The sequence below is a fragment of the Metopolophium dirhodum genome, chromosome 1 (assembly GCF_019925205.1).
Source record: "Metopolophium dirhodum isolate CAU chromosome 1, ASM1992520v1, whole genome shotgun sequence".
In the NCBI taxonomy this organism is placed as follows: domain Eukaryota; kingdom Metazoa; phylum Arthropoda; class Insecta; order Hemiptera; family Aphididae; genus Metopolophium; species Metopolophium dirhodum.
The window spans coordinates 13,707,322-13,723,793 of record NC_083560.1 but is presented as its reverse complement, the minus strand read 5'-3'; the positions used below and the strand labels follow the sequence as shown (position 1 = coordinate 13,723,793).

The following is a 16,472-nucleotide window of genomic DNA, read 5'->3' as shown; positions in this document are numbered from 1 at the left end:
CGCGCCCGTGTTATCTAACGTCATCTTGTGACGAACGCCCATGCAACACACAACCCAAGCGCACAGAAAAACATATTTTTTTTTTATAATATAATATTATAATATTAGGCTTTTAGCTTTCTTAGCTTTCATTAGCGTATTGTGTTCTGCGTTGGGCGCTTTTCAAAACCGGTGAGTACAATTTTGAAATACATAATAATAATAATTAATAGTAGAACGTTTGTATAGCCCGCGTACCTACTGGTTTATTCATGACATTGTACGTACGCGAGGTGGATTCATCTTCTTTCATCCGTGTACGATGCGTTTCCGTATTCACGATATTGTGTATTACTATATACACGCTATTTCCACCTTTTCGCGTTTCATATTCAATGTTAATACGACATTTGTACTTCCGTGTTCATATCCGGACATAGACTTAAACGCCTACGTGCACAAAAATTTTTAAACGACGCTTTTTGCAGTTACGATTTCCAAGACCATATTGTGTGTGCGGACTCACCCTACAATAGTATGTCACTTTTTTTAGTTCATACTCAATACTCTATGTACACGTAATAATATTTTATACCTACCGTGAACAAATAATATTTACTGCATTTCTAAAAATAAACACACAACACCGGATTATTAACTGATAACATAGGTACTGATAAGATAATTCCATTATACGAACACGGAGTTTTGCTTATATTACATTATTATTAAAATATAATATATAATATAATAATAATAATAATAATAATAAATATACTAAATGTTTGGCCATTACCTTTTAAAAATGTTATTATATATCTTTTCAGACAAATATAACAATGGTCAAACATTGTATGATTTGTGGCAACGTCGAAGGCGTGGATGGCGTTTCAGTGCATGGGTATTTATATAATGTATACGTACTTATTACGATTACTTTTGACATATTATAACACAACTATTCATGATACGATGATTGTATTAGTTTTCCAGCAAATGTCGATCGGAAGCGTCAATGGGTGATGTTCGCCGAGGACAATGGTGTCAATGCTCGACAGATATTGGCTCACTCCAAGCTCTGTTCAAGGCATTTTGTTGCCGGTCGTGATTACTACGGAGGAGCCGTACATCGCCGTCGACTAACTGTTGGAGCAGTGCCGTCAGTAGTGAGTGACAACCAACATACAACCTTTGATCACTGTATTAAACAAATAGTGTCGGGCTGCACGTACCGTATAAGATTCACTCGCTTGATCATTACATTACTATACTCACTAATACAGTGTGCATTAAAATATCACATATGGGTTTATTATTTCAATATACCCATTTTGATACTATTCTATAGGTACTTGCATTAAGTTATTGTTGTTGGTTAACATTCTGTATTAAATTATACTCTTTTTTATTGCTTTTATAGCTTATTGTGACATTTATTATGGGTATTTACAACCATTAAACAAAATACTCAAACGTTTTCTTACAGTTCTTAATATTAGGTACTACTACTACAACTACTACTTACTACAGACCTAGGTCTACTCTTCTTTATTTGTAAGTTGTGTACTAGATAAGTATTTTATCATTTCACATGTGGTACTCTTAGAAATGTTTATACTATTTCAATACTTAATACAAACAATAGATTGTTAGATAGAGCTTACTTACTTACTTACTTATTTTGTACAGCTCTGAAAAATTAACTATAACATGTATACTTTTATTGTTGGTATATCATAAATCTTAAATTATTATCATATGATTTTACTATAACACTTACTGTTATACAGTGCAATACAGTTTTACAATGCTTCAAAGTTATTAATATGTATGAAACCACTTAAACATTCTTCTGTGGATTTCTTTGTTCTATGATTGGTACTTGTTAATTTTTAATACAACATTTATCTTAACCAATAGCATTGTACTGATGTTATTTAGGTAGATTTTTTTCAGTGCTCACACACCTTCAATGGCATTTAGTAGTATTATACATGTTCTACGGTTACAGTTAGTTATTATATTATTATAGGCATTTGGAATGTTTTCTTACACAGCTAAAAAAAAAAAACATTTATATTAACATACGTGTGTGCTTATTTACTTTGCTACATTATCCACAAACTATATATTGTATTGTATACATTCATAACAATGATTACAGTAACCATGCAATACATGTTTACATATCTGATATTGTATACTTAATATTGTGTTTATACAGTTGAGTGAAAGTAATAATATACATTCTACTACCAATAAACAAAATACTTTTCTCACACACTTCTTAATATTACCCCCACCACTACTACTACTACTATTCACTATTTACTACTGACCTAGGTTTACCCTCATTTGTAAGTTGGGTACTAGATAGGTATTTTATCATTTCACATGTGATACTCTTAGACTTAGACTTACTCTAACTACAACATGTATACTTTTATAAACCTTAAATTATCATGTAATTTCACCATAACACATACAAAACATTTGACGTTTTCTTACATGAATTTACATTTTCTTAATATTACTACTACACAAAATAGACTCTTTACTGGATAAGTATTTTATCATTTAACAACATTTGTCACATATGTTAGCAATGTTAAGATTATTTCAATACTTTCTTCACTTTATTTATACAACTAATAACTTTGATTAAAATAAAATATGTACACTGTTTACCCTATACACTACAGTGTAATATTACTACTAATGTGTGGTAAAAGGTCATGTAAAACTGCCATCTGTCCACTCATACACGATTGTAGGTAGTGTGAGTTACAATTATCTCACTTTGTTTCAAACGTTATTAAAATATCACATGTGTTTATTATTTCAATAAACCCATGTGCCAGGTATTTCATAGCGGCTAGGTACTGTTTAATGCTTTACCAGACTGCAAACCATTTACAATAGGTACTTGCATTAAGTTATTGTTGTTGGTTAACATTCTGTGTTAAATTATACTCTTATTTTGTTATTGCTTTTATTCTTTAAACAACATTGCTGTTTCATTGCATATTAAACACTGGGTCAAGCTTATTGTGATTCATTAACTAAAACAAATAATTATTTTGTTAATGTTGTTCAGTTGGACTTTTTTCACTTCAAAATGTCATGTTAAACTGTATATTATCTACTCATACGCAATGGGTAGTGTAATTTCCAGTTAACTCACTGTATTTTCACTTTTATTATGGGTGTTTACAACCAATAAACAAAATACTTAAACGTTTCCTCACACTGTTCTTAATATTATTACTACTACTACTCACTACTTATTACTGACCTAGGTTTAATCTCCTGTAGTTTGAGTTACAATTATCTCACTTTATTTTAAATGTTACCTACTACATCAACTTTTGTGCATTAAAATGTGTTTATTATTTCAATTTACCCATGTGGGCGGTATTTCACAGTGGCTACAGTTTGATACTTCACTAGACTGCAAACCAAATCCAATAGCCTACTTGCTGTGCTGATGGTTTATAATTATCACATGATTTTATAACTAATTTTATTTCAAATAAAGTGTGTAGGTACACTGTACTACCAGTACGAAATGACAACAGCAAAAACATTCTATAAACCTTATTGCCAATATTTGATATAGTTATGGCGTTCAATATACAGCTCACTTTTTAAACTTCATTCAACCAAAGTTTTAATTTAAAGTTTAAATTTATTTATTTCACTGTAACAAAATTCAGTATACCTACTGCAATGTTATCATAAAAGATTGTATTAAGGTTAGGTTAGGCAGGGCTTGTATATAGGTGTGACTTGATCACATTCAGCTAAACATTATTTTGTAACTATTTAAAAAAAAATTTGAACCATAACATGTATGCTTTTATTTGTGTGACATAAACCTTATTTCATATAAATTCACTTATTGCATATTATAGGTACCTACGCTTACTGTCAATTATTGTTGTTATTATTATAATTATATAGAATTATCAATACAATTGTACCTACTCTAAACTCAACCTAACTTTTAGGTGCTTGGGGACGTCGAGATGGAAGAGAGAGAGGACGTGGAGATCGTCGGCGTCCCAGTGGAGGGTGTGGAGTACGTGGAAGTCGTTGGTGTCCCAGTGGATGTAGGGGATGATGTGGAAGGAGTGGAGGTGGTGGAGGACATGGAATTTGTCGAGGTCCTGATGGAAGGTGTGGAGGAAGTGGAGGACGAGGTAGTCCAGATGGAAGTGGTGGAGGACGAGGTGGTCCAGATGGAAGTGGTGGAGGACGTGGAATTTGTTGAGGTTCAGATGGACGGAGGGGATGACGTGGAAGTGGTAGAAGTCCAGATGGACGGAGGGGAGGACGTGGAAGTGGTAGAAGTGCAGATGGACGAAGTGCAAGCGGAACTGGAGTTTGTGGACATGCTCGACGAGTTGCAGCCAGACGTCGACGAAGAGGTCAGTAAATATGTCTTACTTATAAAAAAAACCATAGATAAAACTTATCATTTAAATTGCAGTTCCGACCACTTGCCGTGGGTGAACAACCCCGAGGGCGTGCGCCAATAATTGACAGGCCGGCAGGCGTGACACACCCGCTTCCAGAGCAGCACAACGCGGGCGCGTTAAACAGAATCTGCACACAGTGTAACGCCCGCCACTTCGAAGGCGAGGTTGTGGGCCAGGGTGCCAATATGCACTTCTCCACTTGCTGTAACAACGGTCAAGTGACCGCTGCAGGTCAACACGCGTTGTTGCCCGCCCCTTTTTTACTAATGAGTTTGTTGATTGGAGATTCACAGGATGGTCGTAGATTCCGAGACGACATTCGCCGGTACAACAACGCCCTGGCATTCGCTGCGTTTAGCTGTGGCACAGACGACAGGCGATTGCGAGGGCGTGGACCGCGAACGATGTGTATCCAAGGCCAAACTTATCAGAGGATAAATAATGACGTGGCCGTTGACCGAGTAGATGCCAACTACTGTCAGTTGTATTTCCTCGAGTCCGCAGAGGCCAACGCCCGCCGCGTTGGGATGGCTCTGCAGAGAAATCATCGTGAACTGTCCGTAGTTGTGATGGGACTATTGGACGGTTTTCTGCGAGACGTAAATCCGTACGCAATGGCTTTTAAGTAAGATATAAATTTATTGTATTTATTAACAATAGGAATATAAATTGCCCCTTAGAGTAAATTTCTTTTACAGATACCTTTCTCAAAGTAGACAGAAAAAACAAAAAAAATTACACACTGTAACCAATAAACTAACTATGTTAACTGTTGAACTAGATATTACGTTGATATTAGACACTCACAGCTACCAATATACTGCAGTTATTACTTAATGTTGATTCAAAATAGTATACAAAGCAAAAAATTTTACTTTATTACTTAAATTATATTAAATATTATATGTATTTTATGTGTTTATTATAATTTTACTCTGCTACCAACAGAGTTATATGTACTTATGAATGATATAGGTAACATTAAATATAACTTAGGGCTGGGACGTTTTTATTATTATATCATAATTATACCAAAATATATTACTAATTTAATGCTTGGATTTATATGAAGTATAGGTTTTATTGTTATTACCCAACCTATGTGGTCTCCTAAGCTTACTACACTTCACACACATTTATAATATATATATTTATTATTATGTATTATGTTAATTATACAATTATAGAGTTAAATGCAGTTAAATGGAGTCTGTCTAAGTATAAAAATATACATGTCTATATTTGTTCCAGGAACATGCGTGAGGTGTGGCTGGCAGAAAGAGACCTAGCCGACGCCGATCCCGCAGGTGTACGACCTAGGCCAGTGACGATGCATTTTGTCCGAGATGCGGCCCGGGACGACGGGCGAAACAACCTGCCTACCGCAAACGAAGTTGCGGCCGTGTTCATAGGTGAAGGGGGTCGTCCGCCAAGAGACATTAATCTGGTCATCTACGATACGAATCCAATCAACCCGCAACACAGGATGCAAACCATACCAGCGGGTTAGTTAATAATTATTTACTAAAAACACAATTTTTTACACAGCTGTCTCAAATTGTTCACTTATATTCACTATATTTATTGCACATTAATATCAACACCATCAAATAGAATCATAGTTTTTGTTGTACAGTAAAGCCCTGATTTTAAATTTACATTAAGTATACACTACATTTTGGACATTATTTTGAAATATAATTACTTAATAACTAATTCGTTAGGTCAAAACCGACCTTAACCCGTTCACTTGTGCAGTAATACTTTACTAAATTACATCATTATACATTAAATACAGCGGGGATCAACATATAGTACTTATCATGTGTATCATCAATAAAATAATATAAGGATACTCAACAAGCTATTTAGCTAGAGAGATTACACAGCATATACAATTTACTATTTATTTATTTATTCAAACAGTTTTAAATCAAACATTATAACAATTTTTAACAAATGGACAGAAAAGTGCACAGATTATATTAAATATATAAAAATAGCGAATAATTAATTAAGATTAATAATAACAGTAATTAACATAAATAAGGTTTTTGATATTGATAAATAATTCGCATGTGATAATTATTAATATAATTATAAAAAGACTCGATACAATTATAACAAAAATGAGAAACTTATAAACTATGTAATTGAGATAACAAATTAGTTACCTTAGATACCTCTTAAAATTAATTTCTAGTTTATTGAAATAAGTTGGTCCTAAATAGTCTAGAAATATCTGACCAATACTGTTTTTTGAATAATTGATATTTAGGTTGTATCTTATAGATTCACGTTTATTTATGTATATTAAATTATATTGGTGGTTTTAGTGTGTTTTCAGAGGTACCACCCCATATAGTTATCCCATATTGTAAAATAGATTGATATAGTGTCAAGTAATAATAGTTTGTAAGCGCATATTAATATGTTCCATCTCAAATTGCAGTCTTAATATTAAACCTAATTATCTGACTTTTATCTTTTAACTTTAAAATAATATGCACTGTCAGTTTTATGACTATCATTTTATATTATTAGTTTGTGCTTAAAAAACTGAGTACAATTATAAATAGAAAACGCAACAAAAACAGTTTTTTTCAGAATTAATAGTACATTTTACTTAGTTTTTACTTTTTTAAATTAAAGTTCTGAATGAATCTATTAAATTCTATTACTTTTTAAATTATTTTAATAAGCTTTATTTATATTTTGACAAATCCTGCAGCGTTCTCCTATTTTTTTTTTGAAAGACTGAAGGATAATTATATTATTGTTCGCATCTCCGATAATAAGTGTCGTTCAAAGATTTATCAGTGATTAGAATGTTAAATAGACAGGCCAGGAATTCTATTCAGGACATAATTTAATCATAATAGATCAGGTATTGCTATTCGAGCTAGGGGACCTATGTATACATAAAATATTAGATAAAGTTAAATTAACAATATTAAATTCAAACCATATTCATTATAAATTATATTCATCTTGTAGTGATAGTATGACAATAAGTCGTGTTATGATTTGTATGTAGTGTACTATATAATTTATCAATAATCAAACATAATATAGTCACATTAATTCGGTGCTTAATTTCATGATTTGTTTGGACTTCATAACAGACATCACTTACAAATATACACTATAAATCCTTGGAATACAAAGAGATCAGAGTTAATATTTTAATAACCTTTCTTTTGCGGTTATGTACTTGCTATACTCCATCCTCTAACCCCCAGCTACTACAAATCGTTGATTTAGCAATTCACTTTAAATAATATATACCATTCGTTACATTTCACAAGGGTCGTGTCACTCGGATCCGATGTTGTATCCGCTGTTTTTCCCTTACGGCGAGGCCGGTTGGCATAACGGGATGTTGCAAGCGGGCAACCGACGAAACAATGTCCGCAATCGCAACAGTATCAGAGAGTTTGCGTGCTACCGTTTGGCTGTTAGATATCAGGGAAATAACGACCAAAGGCATGAACTGTTTAGTTTATTACATCAAGGTCGGTTCTTGTTGCAGATGTATGTGTGCGACCAGTATGTTCGAATGGAGTCGAACAATCTGAACTACATACGTTTGCACCAGAGGGATCTCCTCGCCGAAGCGTATCAAGGGCTCATGGACCATGTGAACCAACAGCTCCACGTCGATCCCATGGCGGTCGGGCGTAGGGTCATATTGCCGTCGACGTTCACGGGTAGCGACCGATTCAACAAGATGAATTATCAAGACGCCATCACCATAGTGCGTACCAAAGGGAAACCCGACCTGTTCATAACGTTTACGTGCAATCCCAGGTGGCCAGAGATCACTGAAAACCTGGCTGCCCACAGCACGGCAAGCGACAGGCCGGACCTGGTGGCCAGAGTGTTCAACAGTAAGCTACAGGAGCTAATAGGTGACATAACTGTACATCGTGTGTTTGGTAATGTCAGCGCTTACGTGTACACTATCGAGTTTCAGAAACGTGGTCTGCCCCATGCGCATATACTGATAATCCTGGCGGAGGACTGTAAGTTCCGCACGGCCGAGGACGTGGACGACGTGGTTTGCGCCTTCTTGCCGGACCCCGCAATCGACAGGCGCTTACACGACTGCGTCAAGTCTCACATGATCCACGGGCCGTGTGGAACAGTCAATCCACAGTGTCCGTGCATGGTGGACAACAAATGCTCCAAAGATTTCCCGAAAGCGTACGCAGAGGAGACTGTGTACGTTGCGGACGGCGGATATCCAAAGTACCGCCGACCGGATGACGGCCGGGTGGTACTTGTGAGAGGTCGTGAGGTTGGTAACGAGTGTGTAGTGCCGTACAACCCTTACCTTCTGGCCAAGTATGACGCGCACATCAACGTCGAGATATGCACGTCCATAAAGAGTGTCATGTATATCTACAAGTATATATACAAGGGACACGACCGTGTGACGTTGGAAGTTCAGGACCAGGATGAGATTGCCAAGTGAGTCTTAACTTAATTTTATAATTTACATATTTCTAAATTTAGGTATAATCATTATAATAGTATATTGTATGTTTATTTAGTGTGTTTACTACTTTATATGTTCAGGAATTTTAAATATTAAATTGGACAATTTTTAAAATTTACATAAAAATCTTAAATTTAGAAATTCTGTTACTTAATTACATTTGTTTTTATTCCATTGTATTACTCTTGTTTTGTTTTTAATTTTAAATATGTACACGTTTTAGTTTGAAATAATAAAATTACTTTGGTTTGACATTGGCTAAAAACTAAAATTTTAATGATTAAAGAACTTCACTTTTTTATGAAAACATTTCTACATTTTAATAAGAATATTCAGTTGAGCAAAACTTTAGGAACTTCTACATTTATAAACTATTATTATTATACAGTAATAAACATCAATTGAATAAATAGTTAACTAATAAATCATTTATTAATTTTTAATAATTCCCATCAATAGTGTAATTTTTATAATTTTAATCCTTTTTTTCATGTGTCTTCATTCAAGCTGTGTATAATAAACATTCTATTGCATACAGTATTAAACATAAATTAAATAAATAGTTAATTAATAAATGATTTAATAGTGTCTTAAGATTTTTATAATATTATATATTAATTAATATGTAGGTTGTACCTTATATTATGTACTTCTACAGAGAGTTCTATAGGTGGTCTACATTATTATTGATAGATTTTTATTATAGGTATTACATTGAAAATTATTACCATTCCATCATTATTAGCATATAACAATATTTTATGCATGTGTCATTTTTAGCAGTGTGTCCAGTGTGTATGAATTATTTTACTCACTATTTTATAGGTTTTTAGGGTAGTTGTAATCGTTTACCGATAACTTTTAGTTTTTTTACTATTGTATACTAGCTATATTATATACTTAACATTTAATGTGTGTTCTTTAGGTATTATTATTATTACATTAAATTTGTTATTTTATGCTTTTTCATTCAAGTTGTTTATACACATTACATTGCATACAGAACTGAACATCAATGACATTAAGTACACCAATTAACTAACATACCTAATAGATATAAATTTTGGTTTATAACCTGATCTAAGTTTAACCGTGATCACATAATATACTGTCTCAAATTGTAAACTTCAACACCTCGGCAATGTGAAACATGCTTTTATGGATTGTTATTTTCGTTGGCATAAATTAACATTCCTACAGCTTTGCCATTCTTAAATAATATTATACAGTTATAATGTATTCCACCTGATACAAATTTTAAAATATAATAATAATAATTTAAATTTTGAATATTTTATGTGTACACTGTTATCACCTTGATCACCTAATATACTACTAATATACTAATACCAACTCTGTAAATTATAGATTAAATTGTTTACTTATATAAATTAATTCATAACATTCACTAGACGTCCACTATGATTATATTTAGCTACTCAAGTTGACATTAACAATTTGATTTCACGACATTTATTTATTAAAACATCATAATATATCGTTCAACGGTTGTAGGGATTCTTCGTCACATGCACATTGTAATGCAATGCTTTGTGTCTACAGAACAAAAAATAAATTACATTTACTTGAATTATATAATAATAATAATAATACCAATCACAACACCAGACGGTATCATCTATAGAGCCATTGTTAGTTATCTTTTCAATATTAATTTTCAGTTACGTAAACTCAAGATATGTCAGCCCACCAGAAGGCATCTGGCGGTTGTTTTCGTACAAATTGCACGGCAAAAGTCACACGGTCGTCAGACTTCCTGTCCACCTGGAGGGTCGTCAGAACGTGTACTTTGCGCCGGGCCAAGCAGAAGAACGGCTACAGAACCAAGCTGTGCGTAGTACGAAACTCACGCAGTTCTTCGCGCTCAACACAACAGACGTGAATGCTCGACAATACTTGTACCAAGAAATACCGACGCATTACACCTGGCAGATGCCACGTAATCAAGAAAACGTACTCGTAAGAAATGTCACCCAATGGTTGCCGCGGCGGATTCGGATGGCAAACGTTACGTTGGCTCGGATGTACATAGTAAACCCACTGGACCGGGACCGTTTCCACCTGAGATTGCTACTTCTGAACCGAAGAGGCCCGAAGTCCTTTCAAGACATAAGGACGGTGGACGGGGTCGTTCACGAAACATTCACGGCGGCTGCCGTTGCACTCGGATTATTGGAAGACGACCGAGCGTGGCGGGATTGCTTGACGGAATCGGCGACGTTGGACACACCGCGGCAGCTGCGGTATCTGTTCGTCACTATACTGGTGTTCTGCGAGCCCTCAAACCCGCTGGCGTTGTACGAGGCGAACGAAGCAAACATGATGGAGGACTTCAACCGCCGTCTCCAAGACGTCGACCGCGCGAGGGCCGCGTGTCTGGCGGCCATCGAGGATCTACTTCGTGTACACCGAAAATCGCCGGGCGACTACGGTCTGCCCCTCGCCGACCCCCGTCTACTGGAACCGCTGCAGGACGACGCGCTGTTCCGGGCAATAGACGCGGCGGCACGGTGGGCCCCACAAGTAGACGCCTTGAACGCCGAACAGCGAACGGTGTACGACCGCGTGATGGCGGCCGTCGACGACCAACGGGAGGTGGCGAAAACTTTCTTCGTCGACGGACCCGGGGGTACCGGAAAAACGACGCTGTACGGATGCCTGATATGGGCGCTTCGGCACCGACCTCCGCAGCGGGAGGTGTTGTGCGTGGCGTTCACCGGTATCGCCGCGTCGCTCATGGACGGCGGCATGACCGTACACTCGACGTTCGGACTGCCTTTCGGCACGCTGACCGAAGACTCGACGTCCAGCGTCACCATGCAGTCCGAGCGAGCGCAAAAGATACGCAACGCGGCGCTCATCGTCTGGGACGAAGCCCCAATGTCGCCGGGACTGCAACTGACGGTGGTGGACCGCCTGCTCAGGGACGTCATGGCATCGGAATTACCGTTCGGCGGTAAAACCATGCTGTTCGCCGGCGACTTCAGGCAGATATTGCCCGTGGTCCGGAGAGGGACGAGAGCCGAGATCGTCATGTCGTCGATCAAGGAAAACGGTCTTTGGCGCGTCATGGAGCGCTTCAATCTGGTCCAGAACATGCGCGCGGACCACGACGCGGACTTTGCGACTTGGTTGCTTGAGCTCGGCAACGGCCGACTGCCCGCGGTCGACGGCGTTCCGAACACCGTGCAAATCCCGCGGCAAATGGTATGCGACGTTGATGATTTGATCGATTTCGTGTACCCGCAGCAAATGTCGTTGGCCAACGTCGACGAATTCGCTCGGAGAATCGTTGTGTGTCCCACCAACGAAGACTGTAGAGGTGTCAACAGGGACGTGCTGGAGCGCGTCGACGGTGCTCAGATGAGCTACACCGCCGTCGACACCATGATGGCGGACGATCCCGACGAAGTGGCCAATTTTCCCACGGAGTTCCTCAACAGCTTGGAACCGGACGGCCTGCCGCCGTACCGGCTGACGTTGAAGGTGGGGTGCATCGTGATGTTGCTCAGAAATCTCGATCCGAGGAGACGACTGTGCAACGGTACGAGGTTGGTGGTCACCGAACTGCGGCGTCACAATTTCAAGGCTAGGATTTTGGGCGGTGAAGCACAGGACGACGACATCGTCGTGCCCAAGATACCGCTCACGTCCAGCGGCGAGGACGACCTGCCCATCTTACTGCGGCGCCTTCAATTCCCGGTGAGATTGTCGTTCGCCATGACCATCAACAAGTCGCAGGGTCAGACGTTCGACCGTGTAGGTTTGTTACTGACGTCGCCTGTGTTCACGCACGGGCAACTGTACGTAGCGTTTTCGAGGGTGAGAAACGCACAGTCCGTGAGAGTCGGCATGTACGCCGATGACAGCGGCCGATTCGTCACCAAGAACATAGTGTACAGGGAAGTTCTGTAATGCAACGAGTGGTGACAATGGTAAGTATATTATAATTAGGTGACGCCTGCTGATAGTCTAGGTGACTTTAAACCTAACACGTGTAACATATTTTTCAAACATAATACGTTACACCGCTGTTCTACGTGGTATGTGTTCTACATGCGCCCGGTGGTCAAAGATGATGATGATAGTCTAGGTGACTTTAAACCTAACATGTGTGACATATTTTTCAAACATAATACGTTACACCGCTGTTCTACGTGGTCTGTGTTCTACATGCGCCCGATGTTCAAAGATGATGATGATAGTCTAGGTGACTTTAAACCTAACACGTGTGACATATTTTTCAAACATAATACGTTACACCGCTGTTCTACGTGGTCTGTGTGGAGGTACTTCGTGGACCTTGCCTTCGGGCTAAACGGAGAGAAAGTTTGACAACCTCCTCGTGGTTCTCTCTGGATGCGAATTCACTATAATGTGAATTCGTAACTAATGTCAAACAATGTATGTAATGTCTGTGTTATTTGTATTGTACCACATCCTATTGAATAGTATGATATAGTACAGATAGTACAGACAATTTAATTTAAATGTTGTATTTTATTTCACACATTAAGATTCTAATGTACCTATATTATATGATGTATAAATAACATTAATAAGTTAATTTCACTATGTTCCCAATATTTATTACACCATTTTATTGTTGTATTTCTTTCTTAAGTAGTATTAATTTATATTGTATTAATGGTTATCCTTTGTTTTTATGTAATCATATATATGCTATTGACATTAATCAGTCAATTTCACTGTACTCACAATATTTTTAATATTTTGTACACTGTATTTCGCTGAACTACTTGATTGATTTATATTGTATTAATGGTTGAGACATTACTTAATTGTATTAACGTATTGACATATTTTTATTAATTGTTTTACTCATGATTGAGATTTCATTACTATTAGATTCTATATAATTAGATTTTATTACTATTTACTTACTATATATAAATGTAATTATTTCAATATTTATATAATTGACATTGTATTAATTGTTTTGCTCAGTAAAAGAGTATTTGTTTTGTGTTAAACACCATTTGTTCAATAACAATTTTTTTAAAATACAGTAAATTAATAAGCACAACAGTTTTGTCCTATTTGGTACATGAGTAGAACCTAACCTAACTAATATAACTAAAATAACAATTTAAAAAACCATTGATACTATACACACAATTGGATATCTTAATAACAATATTTAATTTATAATTTATTATATAAGATAATGTGTAATGCAACATTTTGTACACGCTACAACACTGCAAATTGCTGTTGATTATTTTTTACATAATTTGTTTTACATAATAAAACACCATTGATGATACTATTTTATTCACTAAAAACTTTAATATTATGTAGTGTGCTACTACATACTAGGTCACCGTGAATTGATATAATTTATTTTGCCACTGGATCAATTGCTATGAAAAGTAACTCTCGGATGAGATGGAAACACATATTATATTATTTACTTTTTTATTAGTTTTTATTAGTTTTATATTATTATTACACATGAAATTAAATTACTTTAACAATGGAAATATTTATACAATTTAGGTTGTATTTGTTTTACTCATTGTAGTATATTGATTCTAAAATCTTTAATTTTGTTACATGCAAATCTTTAGACATCCCATGCAATACCTACCTAATGTCATTAACTTCACTGACATCCTGACAACCATTATAACTATTTATAACTCTTATTTGATCCACACACCACACATAATTGTAATAGTATGAACTATATTATGTTTTTGGTAACTAATAGAAATTTAAAAAAATCCTTCATACTGTACCCAAAGTACACACATAGTAATTTAAAAATATCCAGTAGGAGAGGAAAAGGAAAATAAAATATAATTTTAAATGATATAGTCATGTTTTTGTCATAAATGTCATTATTTTATTGATCATCTGAAAAAAACATAACAAATAAACATAGAAAAATTTTTGTTGAGACTAAATGTTCCTGTTAAAAACTCACTTATTGGGTGTCTGCTATCGGTACCTGAAAATGATATGTTTGATTAGAATTATTAATTTCAAAAACTAAAGTATTTATATTATATCCTTACGACGTTTGGCGGTGGGCTCGGTGGCGTCTCCCTTGCTGTGACGTAGAGCTCCTGAAAATAATGTGTTTGATTAGACAAAACTTGAAGTTTTCTTAAATATATTATATACTAATATATCCTTACGTTTGGCGGCTGCGCAGTTTCAGCGGTCTGATTGAGGTCCTGAAAAATTTGTTTAATTAGATTTATAAATTTCAAAAACTCAATAGCTTTTTTTTAATATACTAATATATTCTTACGTCTGCTGGTCGACTACTGCTGGCCTCCTGAAAATAATTTGTTTAATTAGATTTATAAATTTCAAAAACTCAATAGCTTTTTTTTTAATATACTAATATATCCTTACGTCTGCTGGTCGACTACTGCTGGCCTCCTGAAAATAATTTGTTTAATTAGATTTATAAATTTCAAAAACTCAATAGCTTTTTTTTAATATACTAATATATCCTTACGTCTGCTGGTCGACTACTGCTGGCCTCCTGAAAATAATTTGTTTAATTAGATTTATAAATTTCAAAAACTCAATAGCTTTTTTTTTAATATACTAATATATCCTTACGTCTGCTGGTCGACTACTGCTGGCCTCCTGAAAATAATTGGTTTAATTAGATTTATGAATTTCAAAAACTCAATAGCTTTTTTTAATATACTAATATATCCTTACGTCTGCTGGTCGACTACTGCTGGCCTCCTGAAAATAATTTGTTTAATTAGATTTATAAATTTCAAAAACTTGATAATTATTTTAAATATACTAATATATCATTACGTTCAGCGGCCTCCGACTTTCCGTCTGCCTACGGTCCTGAAAAATTTGTTTAATTAGATTTATCAATTTCGAAAACTTGAACGCTTTTTTTAATAATACTAAATATATATCCTTACCTTCTTCGGCCGCGGCGAGGCCGTTTTCAGTAGACCGTCCTGAAAATAATTTGTTTAATTAGATTTTTTGATTTCGAAAACTTGAATGTCTTTTTAAATATACTAATATATCCTTACGCTTGACGACGGCCGCCGCCTACCACCATCACCACCCCTCCGCCTACCGCCATCACGACCCCTGCCACCGCCACCGCCACCGCCCCTTTTGGACCGGCCACCTCTGGACTTGGCTACAATATAAATTACAATTATATACATAATATTTTTTTTTTTTTTTTATTTATTTGAAGAAATCTACAATCTATACATGCTTTTTGTATAATAAGTAGGTTTGATATATGAAAGGTAAAATATGGTATGAGTGGTTAGATTAGGGAAGATACCCAGTGGTAACACCCTGTGATACATAATATTAAGACTGTTATTAAGGAATATGTAAAGTAAACACTCACCGCAATCCCGGGACAAATGTCCCTGTTTACCACAGTTATAGCATTCTGAAACGGGTAGATATCATTTTAATCGTTTCTAATTGTATACAATATATATATATTAACCAATAGT

General features: G+C 35.9%; 3 protein-coding genes across 3 annotated transcripts; all 3 read left to right on the top strand.

Annotated features, from left to right (window-relative positions):
* Nucleotides 1–818: 818 nt before the first annotated feature.
* On the top strand, nt 819–5,970 carry LOC132932627 (uncharacterized). The gene is made up of 5 exons (XM_060999005.1): nt 819–880; nt 965–1,145; nt 3,990–4,421; nt 4,472–5,085; nt 5,712–5,970. Exons 1-5 carry the CDS (start codon nt 819–821, stop codon nt 5,968–5,970), a joined length of 1,548 nt encoding a protein of 515 aa, XP_060854988.1.
* Nucleotides 5,971–8,500: 2,530 nt separating this feature from the next.
* Nucleotides 8,501–8,937, top strand: LOC132933953 (uncharacterized). The gene has a single exon (XM_061000228.1). It carries the CDS (start codon nt 8,584–8,586, stop codon nt 8,935–8,937), a length of 354 nt encoding a protein of 117 aa, XP_060856211.1. The 5' UTR covers nt 8,501–8,583.
* A 2,925-nt stretch (nt 8,938–11,862) lies between these two features.
* On the top strand, nt 11,863–12,897 carry LOC132932618 (ATP-dependent DNA helicase PIF1-like). The gene has a single exon (XM_060998998.1). It carries the CDS (start codon nt 11,863–11,865, stop codon nt 12,895–12,897), a length of 1,035 nt encoding a protein of 344 aa, XP_060854981.1.
* The last annotated feature ends 3,575 nt before the right edge of the window (nt 12,898–16,472 follow it).